At 40.2% G+C, this 14,417-nt stretch overlaps 1 protein-coding gene across 1 annotated transcript in view; it reads left to right on the forward strand.

Moving 5' to 3' along the window:
• The window catches only part of LOC114563695 (inactive dipeptidyl peptidase 10), a 69,238-nt gene that overhangs the window by 41,478 nt on the left and 13,343 nt on the right, over positions 1-14,417 (forward strand). The window contains exons 13-19 of the mRNA XM_028590490.1: positions 2,111-2,218; positions 2,675-2,766; positions 2,866-2,913; positions 3,434-3,555; positions 4,071-4,118; positions 5,495-5,593; positions 12,679-12,748. Coding sequence (XP_028446291.1) covers positions 2,111-2,218; positions 2,675-2,766; positions 2,866-2,913; positions 3,434-3,555; positions 4,071-4,118; positions 5,495-5,593; positions 12,679-12,748 — 587 coding nt within the window. The remainder of the gene's footprint in view (positions 1-2,110; positions 2,219-2,674; positions 2,767-2,865; positions 2,914-3,433; positions 3,556-4,070; positions 4,119-5,494; positions 5,594-12,678; positions 12,749-14,417) is intronic.

The raw sequence follows: 14,417 nt of genomic DNA on the forward strand, positions 1-14,417 counted from the left end.
ATGATCTCTGATGAGGAGATTTATAAACCTATTGTTTAGGGAACACTGTTAATTTTCATATATGAAATATTTAATAGTAAATAGGGCTGGGTATCATTAAAAAATATTCAACACCCGTAACAATACCAATACCGTGACTTTGATACCGGTTCCTAAATGATACTATTTTCGATATCAATTTTATGAAACAAAAAAATATATATTAAGGCACAAATATTTTAATTTAATTTATTTATTTAGAGTGTTTCCTGCGTGTAACGTGTGACGTTACACAGCCAATCATAAACCTTGTTAGATCTTGGTAGAAGCATGCTGCGTGCTTATTGGCTCACTGACGCTGATGAGATTTACGCCTTAGGGATTGAAATTGGGTATTGAATGACGAGGCATTTTTGGTCGGATCGGCAATTCGGTCGGTGCCTAAAAAGTATTTAATTTGGTACCCAGCCCTATATTGTCAAATAATTAGGGCTGTCCTCGACTAAAGAGATTCTTAGTCGACTAACACTTATAGGATTTTGTCGACTAATCGATTAGTTGATTTAATTGACAGAGCTGTGCGCTTTGAGAGGTGGTTAAGACTAGAAAAGCACAATATAAATGTAGTTAATTAACCATCTGTAAAACTGAGTTTCTCCACAATTAATCCTGCAAAAGCACCACTTTAAATCTTGTGTTTACCATAAATGTGCTCAGAAGTTTCTTGGAAATAAGTAATTAAGCATGAATAAGCATAAAAAATGACTAATCGACTAAAGAAATCTTAGTCGACTAAGACCAAAACAACCGATTAGTCGACTAATCAACTAAGAGGTGGCAGCCCTACAAATAATGAACAAAGATCGGCAAATTACTAAAAGTATTAAAACACTCAATCCACAAAAATACATATACAAATACATACAGTACATATAACGACCCACCTGCCCGTTCCATCAAGTGGTTAAAAAAAGAAAATCTTCAATCATTATGTTATTGGTATCTTGCCCCCCCTCCCTTTGCCCATGTCAGAGATTGATGATGATTTGGTTTGAATGGGTTGAGGCCAATCAAGAATTGAATTGGTGACACATGACTGCCGGCTGTCTTGTTAACACGCCACTTGGCTTTAGGAAAGTGGCGTGTATGTTTACGCAATGTCACGATGTCATGTAGCCTGACAAGCCACACCCACATCAAGATGTTGGGTCTGGGAGCTCAATCCGAGGGGCGGGATAAACGGTTGTCTTTCAAATTCCCTCTGCACGTAATAGGATAGCGCTACAACCAGGCAGAGCAACGAAGAAAGTAGAGAAGCTAGTTGATAGATTCAACTTTTGCCGTGTCCGGTCGGCAAAACTCTGACCACATCTTCCTATTTTAAGAATGACTTCAGTGCCGTTCTTTGTTCTTTTCTCAAAGAAAAGCTGAACTCCAAGTCTTCCAGAAGCCCGCTGTTCACCAGCAGCAGCAGCCATAAGCCCCGCCCACCGACTCTATACACGATGTGATTGGCCTGACCAGAGTTTGGTTTTTCCAGCTCGCAAGTCAACAGAGAGTGCCTAGACCCCCCCTGGCTGCAAATTAAATTTGCTGCCACTAGGGTGCGTCTACATTTCTAGGCTAGATGTCATGTTGACGGTACAGAAAAAAAAAAAAACACTTCCGAAATTCTTGCAGACCACCAATGCTAGAGAAGAACCTGTTGGCTTTTATACTTTTACTTGGAACTTGAAACTTTAGCAAATATGTGTTTTGCAAGAGAACAGCCAATGATCCATGTTTTATTTAACCTACCAATCAGGGATGCATCAAAATGAAAAACTTGTCCAAAGGCCGAAAAACCGAACTCCGTTTTTTGCGCTTTTTTCCCCCATTTATTTTGCCAAATGTCTTTCATCATTGCATAAATGAAATAGTGACAATGTGCTTTTTACTTCTTTATCTTGCTTTTTAAAAGAAAAAAATCAAATACAACACTACAATTAAAAACATTTCTTGTAACATTGCCAATACATTCAATGCACATAACTGCATTAAATGTCCTTCTGGCCTGGTGATCGCCATGACTACTAACCACTTGTAACTATTAATGTCAGTGTCTATGTTTGCCGTTTGTCTCTCTTCCTAGAACGAGGAGCCAGTATTTTCAGAGGATTGCACAGCATTCTTCATCACTATGCCCTTAAAACACGGTGGTCGCGGGGCATTCAACCACATCACCATGATCTCTAACCAAGTAAAACTATTACAAACTTTTAATGAAATGAATACATTTAGTAAGGTGATTTCACTGTTTAAACGAAACTTCTTGTCTCCGTGTATTTCCTCTTATCTGCCCTAGGGGCTTTCCAATTATTCATACTGCTCCCATGATTCCATTTTGAAGTCTCATCACTTTAAATTATATTCTACCTACATTTCCTGAAACACCAGAGAATTAAGAATACCTTCAGTAGAATAAAGAATAAATGAAGGGGAGTGTTGTACAGTAGATCTGGAGGCATTGGGTTCGTTGCCAGATTAGTTCAGTTTCTGTAGAGATAATGAGTGGAACAAAAGTTTTAGATCCAAAGTCAGGGCTAGGTAAAAAAAGAAAAAAACCTCAACACAAGTGCATCCCTGTAAGAGCATGTAGAGGTCATGTTAACATGCTTTGTCTGCTCTTGTATTCTTTCTGCTGCTTCTCTCGCAGTCTGACGGTCAAGAGGTTAACCTCCGCCACCTGACCTCAGGAAGCTGGGAGGTCTCTACAATCCTGGCCTACGATGAGAGCACAAACTCACTGTAAGCGTGAGTTGTTGATATGCTGTACCATACAGTATGAACACCATGCAATGTGATATATGGTACAACATGAACTCTTGGATTGTATGTTTTTTTCAGTTATTTCCTAAGTACAGAGGAAGGCTCAACACAACGGCAGTTGTACAGGTACCTTGTTGATTTGACTTCATATGGAGGGAGAGAAAGCACCTTCATTCATTAAAAGGGTCATTTTGGTATTTTTTAACCTGGACCCTATCTTCCCATGCATTGAAATTGGTCCAGTATTGAGCGAGAATGCTGTAACCGGCAGCCGCAAAACCAGGCTGCAATGTGACCCTATAGGGCAATTGTTCACCGTCAATTTCCGTCCACTAAGAGTGCTGTTTTTGTGGCTGACAGGCTCAGATTATTGTTCCAAGTGTCTGACAACATTATGGACGAAGGCCCTACAGAGTTAAACCTTTTTTCTTAAAGAGTATACTAGAATTATGAAAAAAAACGGGGACAGAAACACACTAAATTAGTTAAACTACAGTGTTAAGACGTATTACTACATTTTATTTTGCCACATTCCTATTTGATTTGTTTTTTGCCTGCAAGCTAGAACACACGGATTGTTTCTCAGAAGTTGTGAATCGTCTCGAATCAATTTATGTTGCGCTCACACGCTTTTTCCCTTAAACAGAGTCTCCACCGTGGATCCATTTCGTAAAGACTGTCTCACCTGCTCCCTCTTCAAATCAGAGTGCACCTACTACGATACCATCCTCAATCCAAACTATCAACATGTTCTTCTCAACTGCAGAGGTAACACCTTATTATAACCACAACAGCACAACTGAGCGCAAATCTAACAGCTAACTCACAGCCCTTTTACTTGGTTCACATTTTGCACTTTCACACACTCGTGTGGCTCTTGAATGCTGTCAGAACAATATACAATATTATTAATTATGCTCAATTTGAGAGTTTCCAATCTTAATCTTCCATGCCGAGTTGAACAGTAGCATATGTATGTATTAACGGCGCAAGCTGAAACTTTAAAAACTACTACAGGGCTACTACACACTAAAATAGTTATTTGAACAAGTAGGTCCATAGGAAAGAGCTCTAAGGACCAACAGAACTGGATCATTACATAAAAACTTAGTTACTTGTCAGCCTATCGCCACATCAATGTATAATATGATGGTTGATATTTACTTAGTTTTTTGCCTCTTTTCAGTGTCTTAAGGTTGGTTTAATGGGTTATTGTAAAACACTTTGATACAATGTAAAAATGCATTTCCTGACCTAAACTTACCCCCCCACACCACCACCAGGTCCTGGAATACCCCAAACTACTCTTCACAGTCTAAGTGATATGAACAGTAAGTACTCTGGCACCGACACTGACTCAACCTATTTACTGTTTAGACTTTTTCACTCATCTGCATCAGGGAGAAGCTGATTTTCTGAGTGTGTGCGCCCTTCATTTCTGAAAAGTGCATTAAACAATTCATTATTTGGAGATTAAGAGATGGTGCAGTGGATATGACACATGCCTTTGGTGTGGGAGACAGGGGTTTGATTCCCACTGTGATACCTCAACCAATGTGTCCCTGAGCAAGACACTTAACCCCTAGTGGCTCCAGAGGCGTGAGGCCCTCTGACATTTATAGCAATTGGAAGTCGCTTTGGATAAAAGCGTCAGCTAAATGACATGTCATGTAATGTAAGAATAACTATAAAGGTTGCCCGATGGCCCGGGGGTAACAAACGCCACGTCGGGCAAGTAAATATTCGGGGCAAAAAAACATCATTGTATCATAAATCATGTTCTACTAGATTGGAACCAGCTTACAGTTCCACAATGATTTCCAGGTATGCTGATAAACAATCCTACGTTAACAATTTTTTTTTTTTTTTTTTTTTTTTGAAAGTGCTGTTAAAGCGTCTCATTTGCAATTATTGTAGGTTTAGAAACTAAAAAAATACAACTCAAACTCTTTGACATAGTGGAAATTGGTCATAAATGTATGCGGTCAAACAAATTACAGCTAGAAAAAAAACTATTTGTATAGGGGCCAGTAAAATTTGGCTTCGGGCATGTAGAATTCTTCACCGGCTGGGCAAGTTTTAAAAAAAAAAAAAAAAAAAAAAAAAAAAAAAAAAAAAAAAAAACGGTGGGGAGCCTGGCTAGCTCACCTGGTAGAGCGTGCGCCCCATGTACAAAGGCTCAGTCCTTGTCGCAGCTGCAAGTCCGACCTGCGGCCCTTTTCTGCGTGTCATTCCCCCTTTCTCTCTCCTCATTCACATCTTCAGCTGTCCTATATAATAAAAGGCCTAAAATGGCCAAAAAATAGTCTAAAAAAATAAAAATAAAATAGGTAACATTGAACCTTGCTTACTTTTGACTTCAAAAAACAGGATGTGAGGATCCCATCGAGGTTAAGGCCTGAAGTGCACGAAATGTTGGTGAGTGTGCATCAGCGGCACTCAGAGCAGCGTCTGGGGATTCTGCAGTAGATAAGCGATCCTCTTCCTCCACTCCTACACGCTCAACGATTGAGGGATGTTGATTATTCCACTCCTATTGTATCACATCTTTAGTCACATGTTGTATAACGCTGTTTTTTACTTGTGTGGCTTTAAATGTGTGTTTGATAACGTACGTGTACGATGAGTTATTCAGGATTTGTTGATTTGTTGGTATGAGTTTTCGTCCAACTAAAGTAATTCTTCTTCTTGTCCTGTCCCCTAACAGAGCACAAGCCTGTGGCAATGAACACAGTATTAAGACATGCACTGATGAACAGGACAATACCCAAGTGGGAAAGAAGAACTGTACAAATCAACAACTTTGGTATGAAATTGCTATCATCTTTAACTATGTGCCAGACTTTAATGTTTGTGAGAATGATGTGTTGGTCTCGAACTTGCCCTATATTCAAGTTCAAAGAGTTTATTGTCATATGCACAGACAGAAAGCATGTTTCCCTGCACAATGAAATTCTTACTTTGCCATCCACACTAAATGTCATAAAATAAATACGGTATGATACAAAAAAATGAATAGCAAAAAGCAATAAAGGAGCAATAAAAGCAATAAAGTTAAGGTAGTGCATTTCTTAATAAAAGCAATAAAAAGTGAGGTAGTGCAGTTCTAAATAAAATTAAACAGTTATGTTAAAAAGTTATGTCCATGGTTACAAACTCCTATCAGCTGTTTAGGAGTCTGATGGCAGAGAAAAAAAGAAAAAAAATGAGTTCTTTAATCTTGAGGTCCTGCATTTCACACTTCTGTACCTCCGCCCTGAGGGTAGAAGTGTAAACAGTCCGTGCTGGGGGTGGGAGGGGTCTTTGAGGATGGAAGCAGCTCTCCTGTGGACTCTGCAGTGGTAGATGTTCTGTAGAGAGGGCAGTGGAGTCCTGGTGATCTCCTGTGCAGTCTTCGCCACTCTCTGCAGGCGTTTGCGCTCCATGACAGTAGTGCTGCCGTACCGCACAGTAATGCAATTAGTCGGTACACTCTCGATAACGCAGCTGTAGAAGTTGTTGAGGATCTTAGGCGACATGCCAAACCTCCTCAGCCTCCTCAGAAAGTACAGCAGCTGTTGGGCCTTCTTGACCAGCTGCGTGATGTGAGGTGTCCAAGTGAGGTCCTCACTGATGTGGACACCCAGATATTTGAAATTGCTTACCCTCTCCACTTCAAGCTCCCGGATGAACAGTGGCTGATGCGTTCTCCTCTCCTTTCTCATGTCCACTATCATTTCCGTCGTCTTGTCCGTGTTGAGGATGAGATTACTGTCTCCGCACCATGACACCAGACTGGCCACCTCCCTCCTGTAGGCTGCCTCGTCACCGCTAGCGATACGTCCTATCACTGCGGTGTCGCAGGATGATGTTGTCCTTGTGGGAGGCGACACAGTCGTAGGTGAACAGGGTGTAGAGGATGGGACTGAGTACACAACCCTGTGGAGTGCCAATGTTTGTGAGGATACTGGCTGATGTCCTATTACCAATCCTGACAGACTGAGGCCAGAGGCCCGATCCAGAAAGCAGGTTTAGTGAAAACTCTGAGTTTGTTAACCCTGAGATGAGGGAAACTCTGGGTTTTCCATTCCAGAAAGAGAGGTAACTTAACCTCAAAGTCAGTTACTATGGTAACGGAGTCTGTGAACCTAACCTGGTCGGGAGCAGGTTTTCTTCAAGAAACTCATTTCCTCATTCATTCATTCAGTCTGTATCAGGCGCATTTTAATGCAGTTTTATCTGCATGAATAAAAAAAAACATACTGGTTATATTAGGCAGATTATAAAACTTTTTTTTCTCAAACATGTCATGTCCTTTATATTTATTTTATTTGTATTTTCATTTCAACATAACGATTAGAGAGGTATTTTTTATCACAGTCCATTAGATATGTCAGATACCTTATGCGTCCTCATATCACTAACATCAGCCATCATGGACAGGCTTTAACATCCCAGCAGATTCTTTGTGTCGCATTACGTTTTTTGCAAACGGCAGTTTTCTTTACAACAGTGTAGCGGATCATAGTGTAATAGTAAAGCCACTATAGAGAAGTGTGACTCGCTCTAAAATGTTTTTTAAACGTTTTTGTAGTGTTCCCTGGAAAGTAGAGCCATTAAAAAGAAATACATCATTATACATTATAGTTCTCTTAATGATATGGTGCTGCAGCATCAGAATGGGATTAGTATAGTTTACTTTTTCGCCCGCAGGATTGCACCTAAATGAAATTATAGGTGTAATACAATTCCAGTTTTCACCAGTAATATTATAAGTTAACTGTGATTAAATATGAAATTAATACACTGTGAATGCGTACGCATGGACTCGAGCAGCAATTTTCTCCCACACCAATTCTCTCTCTTTTGCAGCAGCAGCCGCTGTCTTGCTTTTTTAACGAAATACATGTTCAAACTCCCTGTTTTTCCGCCAACTCGTTTGTTTGTTTGTGGTTGTTACCATGGTGAATCGTAGAATCATGGCTCCATTCATACTGCCTTTTGTGCACGCGCGTAACCCTGAGTGAACATACTCCGAGTTGATTGAACCAACTCAAATCAGCTGTTCTGGAACTGAAAACTCTGAGTTTCCCATCTCAGGGTAAATCAACTCAGACATCAGGGTTAGACTCAGAGTTTGTTAAACCTCCTTCTTGGAACAGACCTCTGCCAGTCAGGAAGTCTATATTATCATCATTATCACCACAATAACATTTTTTCAAATAATTTGTTTGCAACAAACCATGTTGTTATCTTCACCCCCGACTTCCACTTCTCCTCTCCTTGCACGGTTAAGTGGTTGAAGGACCAACTTATGATTAAAATGCACACAAGAAACTGGGTTACTCAGAGAAATTAGGAAATTACGTGCACTGCAGTAACCTGCTTAGTGTAAATATGTAAATATGGTAGACATACTTCAGTACACACATGTACAGCTGCAGACTTGCTTCTATACACACTACAGTTGAGGGTCTGCATACTCACATGTACACTATAAAACATGATGGACACAAGTAGGCAATTTGTTCATTTTTAACAGGGGGGATGGACCCTGTTTGTCTCAATCACCTGCAACTAGACTCTTTTGGTTCTGTATTTTTTAATACTGGCTATATAGTAAGGAGTATGTTATGAATGCAACACAAAACCGATAGAAGGGCCAGACTGAGAGAAACCGTCACAATTACAAATTGTATGCTACTTCAGCCCCATGGACTTATCATTAAACAGTTACCCTTTCAGCACCATGGACAGTGCCACGGACTTATCGTTACACATTTAGCCCTTCAGTGCCAGCTGGGTTTCCCAATCATAGGTTCTACTTGGGCGCACTGCCCAGGTAGATTGAGACACGTCCAGGTAGATACAATCTAAATTACATTTTTTTTCCCCCCAATCAACAATGTATTTTTTTTACAGTGCACACAGTCCAGCACCCTCCAGCCCCTCCTCCTTGTGAAGTCGCGCACCGTGTGCATGTCAGCGTCAACACTTCACTTCAGGGTCAGAGGCTATCGTTAGTCGTAGCATGCTGCTGCTGGTCTTGCCGTGGGATTAACTGTACTAATATAACCGTAGAAACGCCGCAGCCACAGAGCTGTGAAAACTCCTCGAACACTATTTATCAGAGTCTGGTTGTTACCCCTGTCCGCGGCAGTCTGCTCCACTCTGAATCCATGTATTTATGGACTTGAGCACAAATAAAACCCGAGATTTTATTAAGTGGGCTGGAAACGTTTTAAATTACAACTCAGAGTTGTTTGAATGACAGAAATCTTCAGATAAGATCATAATGAATGCAACAAGGACATGTAGCTATAGTAGCCTACAAAACAGTGCGTTTACAATCCCCAAAACACGGAATAAAACACTTCTCGAACAACATTTTTTTTAAACTTTAGATAGCCTTAGTCTTGTGTAATTTAACAGGAATTAGGAGGAGACAGTGTTGAGATTAGAACATGCAACTGTCTGTATGGATTATAGTATTAAGGTTAAGTTACATATAATAGTGTATTTGCACTCCGGGTAATCAGGTATTTTATCCGCTGAACCGTAACATTTGATAAATCAACCATACTTAATTGACAAGGTACATCATGGCTACTCTTCATCTGTATCAGTATCACCTTTTAGTCTAATATGTTTAATATGTAAATAGTTATTTATTTCAAAAGTATCTGTTAATGTTATATGAATGAGAGTCATTGTTTTCAATAAATAGTTCATAAACCTTTGTTTGACTAGTTTTTACTGAACCCAGCCATCACGCGGCGTGCCGTCACATCCTGCGGCCCCCCCCACCACCACAAGTAAACTCTCAACCTGTGGGAAACACTGGCCATGGACTTATCGTTACAGACTTAGCCTTCAGCACCATAGCCAGTGCCATTGACTTATTATACAGTAAGCCCTTCAGCACCACGAATAGCACCATTGACTTATAATTACACTGTAAACCCTTCAGCACCATGGCCAGTCCCATTGACTTATTACACAATTAGCCCTTCAGCACCATGGACAGCGCCAAGAAATTATCGTTACACAGTGCACTCTATTGCATGAGTTATTACTGAAACATGATAAAAACCTTTTAATGTGATTTTATTACTTAAACACTAATACAAGCTATATACTGTAGTAAAGAGTGTCATAATGCATACACAAAAATGACAGAAGGACAGGACTGAGAGAAACAGTCACAATAACAAATCGGTCTGCTGCTTCAGAACCATAGACAGCGCCATTGACTAATCATTGAACATTTAACCCTTCAGAATCATGGATAGCGCCATAGACCTATTATACAGTTAGCCCTTCAGCACCATGGACAGCGCCATGGACTTATTACACTCCATTGGATGAATTATTACTGAAACATGATTGAAAACCGTATGTGATTTTATTACTTAAAATTGCCTAAAAAATATTTGGAAACAAAATTTAAAAAAATATTTTAAGAGGGGGTGGGGGGTATTTGGAAACATGGCAACAAAGAGCAATGGATGGAAAGTCCCATAATATCCCATTTTATTTAATTCCATTTAATATTATTTAATTAATGATTTCCATTCAATAACCTTTAGTCATCATAAACAAACAAATCCAAATTAAATTTTCACCCTTTGTGGAAGTCAAAGAAGCATTGCCTCTGCCTTTGTCACATTAACTAACAACTAAACAGTAATAAAACAGGGATTTTATATTAACGATCTTTTAGTAAAATTGAGAGAAATGAATTGTTGCCAGGTGGCGAGGGTTAGGCTTCCGATATAACAGAGCCATGGCTGGGCCCATAGATTCTAACTGGCACAAACCTCAGTCCCATAAAGAATCAATGAGGCAGGCAGGCAAGACTAACATACTCAACTAAAAAAACCCTCTGCCCCTGCACTCTCTCTGCGTCTAGTGGATAGAGTGGGGGGTGGCAGGTTAACAAGGGATGGGAGGCATGCATTTTGGCCATTTCGCTAACGAGGAGGATAGCATCCCACCTCTTCCCCCCTCAAATCGCCTAACTCATGGCGACCTCCTGACAGGAATAAGAAGATCTCCTTCTTTTGTTGCATGTGGCTGAACAACAGTTGCCCTTGATTTTAACCCTTTATTAGATAACCATCACCTTCACTGACATCCGTAGCCTCATTCTAACATGTCGAGAAACCCATTAGAAACCCAGTCATGTGTACACAGGGCCAAGAAATCAATGTTTTCCAGGAGAACTCCAGCTGGGGAAATCAGGTTTCCTCCTCTACCCAGCTCAGGAAAACGGTTTCTCGTTAACATTAAGTGAAAGAAATGGTTACTGCAGCTGTAAGCTGTTAAGTTAAGAACACGTAGATTCACTGCTGGTGACAGTAGTTTAGGTTCCAGCATATACATGTCCATCAACTGGGCAGTCAGGCTCACTCGCATCTGAATGTGAGATATGTAAATTCAGGTTAAACACAACTGAGCCAAAGCTTTTTGAGCTGATCATGAAACAGCCATGGAATCAGAAACGCAGCCATATATTGTTTCAATTAGAAAAGACAGCTCACCATATGGCTTCCTTTCTCTAGTCTGTGTTCACTATTAGAGACAATGTGAAACATATTAAAGGCCTTTGGAGTAGAAACAGTCAGATGGGAGCCCTGTGATCAAGAGTTACATGCACACAAGGATTATTTTCCACATGAACTAGGTTATTTTGAGCGTTTAACGATTTTCATAGAACCTGTTGATTCTTAGTCATTCGGGCAGCACATTCACATGAACTGCATGATATTTTACGAAATAGGCGACTACCGGCCGGGTGAGTGACGACCGGTCACATGACAGTCAAGTTTAGCGATCTTTACAGTAAATTAAGCAGACAAAAGGTGACCCAGGTTAAGTACTCCCGGGACACAAACACGTGTTTCCTGGGTGAAAGTCTGGTTTTCTTCCCGAGACACAAGCTCTCAAAAAAATGTATGTTAAAGCTTAAGTAAAGCCAAACCATTCAGTCAACCAACTCAGGAAAAAACTGTTTACTGTGTTACTTATCCCGTCTGTTCTTTACTTGGACTGATTAGTACAGACCTCTTTTATTTACTGGTGAAGCTATTCTGTTGACCGGACCATGCAAACACAAAAATTCCCATTGTGACTCATATTCATCATAAAAATGCACTCTGGACTGAATGTTAAAGCTGTGAATTAGATTGCTTTCACACCTGAGCAGTTTGGTCCGTTTTGTCGGATAGTCTGGTTGGTTTGGGGCGGTTTGAAAGCTCATTCAAACTCTGGTCCACCTGAAAATGGGGGTCTCGGATTACTTCCAAGTGGACTAGAGTTTGGTTGACTTTAGGTGAGAATGCAATACGACCCAAATATAGGAAGTGAACCAAACAACAGTGCATTTACTAGCCAGTAATTTCAACCTTGCACACAATTTACATACTTGTATGTGATTTAAGGGATAACTTTCAAATCCATAACCTAATATGACCATACACTGTTCGTCGCCTGTGTGACAACACATAGCCTCTCTCTCATCAGGGCAGCCTTCTACTACTCACCGTCTGGTAGCTGCTCATAGAAAACCCAAGACGTTATAAATTTGGTGTTGCTCCATTATTTCTAAGAGCAAAACTGTCGGCCAGTCTCACTCAGATTTTCTGTCCAACAGACCGTCGACCATTGCCACCGCGTGTCATTTGTTTACAATGTTCGGTGCCTTTGATAAAGCGCAGTGTGAACGCAAACCCAACCAAAAGAAAAATGCAACAGTGTTCACCCCAAATCGCACAGAGTTTACCAAACTACAGGTGAGAAAGCGACCTAAGAAACATGAGTAACGGAAAATGTATTATATACTGTATGTAGGCCTATATGTATATGAGAATGAATGACAAAATATTAAAATTCGAAAATTCTGTTTTGCAGCACTTCGTCTGGAGTTACTTCTCCCAATATCTTTGGATGAAACAAAGGAGCACCCACTTTTACTCATTCTGTATGTAATTGTATTTTTACATCATTTGTAAACAAGGCAGAATAATGTCATTCAATAATGTATAAAATGAAGAAGCTGAGAAGTAAATGCTTGGAAATAGAGCAGCAAATTTGTGACTTAAATCAGAGATTCCAAACTTGGGGTTGGGACCCCACAAGGGGTTGCAAGATCAATTTGAAGGGCTGTGTGAATACAATAAGCATATTTATTTGTTCAGTCTTCCCTCTAATCTTTACTTCTTTTCCTGCAAACTACTTCTTAAGGACTCCTTAAATATTCAAATAGCACAAGGAAAACAATCAGCCAATGGTTGAGCTGGCTTACAGCTGGTCGATAGAATTGGGTTGAGTTCCAGTTTTGCAGGTCTGGGTCATTGGGTTTATTTTAGTGATGACCAAATAAAGCTTTGTGAAGCTTCATGAAACCATTTTCTTTATTTTCTGAGCCCACTAGATGGCGCTCTTCTTTAAAAGGTCCCATGACATGGTGCTCTTTGGATGCTTCTATATAGACCTTAGTGGTCCCCCAATACTGTATCTGAAGTCTCTTTTATATAGACCTTAGTGGTCCCCTAATATTTTTATATAGACCTTAGTGGTCCCCTAATACTGTATCTGAAGTCTCTTTTATATAGACCTTAGTGGTCCCCTAATACTGTATCTGAAGTCTCTTTTATATAGACCTTAGTGGCCCCCTAATACTGTATCTGAAGTCTCTTTTATATAGACCTTAGTGGTCCCCTAATACTGTATCTGAAGTCTCTTTATATAGACCTTAGTGGTCCCCTAATACTGTATCTGAAGTCTCTTTTATATAGACCTTAGTGGTCCCCTAATATTTTTATATAGACCTTAGTGGTCCCCTAATACTGTATCTGAAGTCTCTTTTATATAGACCTTAGTGGTCCCCTAATACTGTATCTGAAGTCTCTTTTATATAGACCTTAGTGGCCCCCCTAATACTGTATCTGAAGTCTCTTTTATATAGACCTTAGTGGTCCCCTAATACTGTATCTGAAGTCTCTTTATATAGACCTTAGTGGTCCCCTAATACTGTATCTGAAGTCTCTTTTATATAGACCTTAGTGGTCCCCTAATACTGTATCTGAAGTCTCTTTTATATAGACCTTAGTGGTCCCCTAATACTGTATCTGAAGTCTCTTTTATATAGACCTTAGTGGTCCCCTAATACTGTATCTGAAGTCTCTTTATATAGACCTTAGTGGTCCCCTAATACTGTATCTGAAGTCTCTTATATAGACCTTCGTGGTCCCCTAATACTGTATCTGAAGTCTCTTATATAGACCTTCGTGGTCCAATAAAGAAACAATTCCGATGGAATCGTAATTTTTGAAACTATTCCGATTAGGAATCGGTTCTCGATGCCCAACCCTAATCACCGCCACCAAGTGGACTGGAGTCGCTTCACTCATTCATTGACTCTCTCAAGGCTGATTTATGGTTCTGTGGAGGCTCAACGCAGAGCTTTCCCAGTAGCCAACGTAAGTGGCCTGACGTTTCTAGCAGGAGAAGTTAACCCTTTCCTTGACTTCATGTTGTTGTTGTTGGAGAAGGAGAAGCAGGAAACGAGTCGGGGGAAATGCAACGCTACCAAGCCACGGCCGAGCGACTTGCACGGCGACGTGTAGTTAAATTTTTCAAGGGGTGCA

The sequence above is a fragment of the Perca flavescens genome, chromosome 11 (genome assembly GCF_004354835.1).
Source record: "Perca flavescens isolate YP-PL-M2 chromosome 11, PFLA_1.0, whole genome shotgun sequence".
NCBI classification, from domain to species: Eukaryota; Metazoa; Chordata; class Actinopteri; order Perciformes; family Percidae; genus Perca; species Perca flavescens.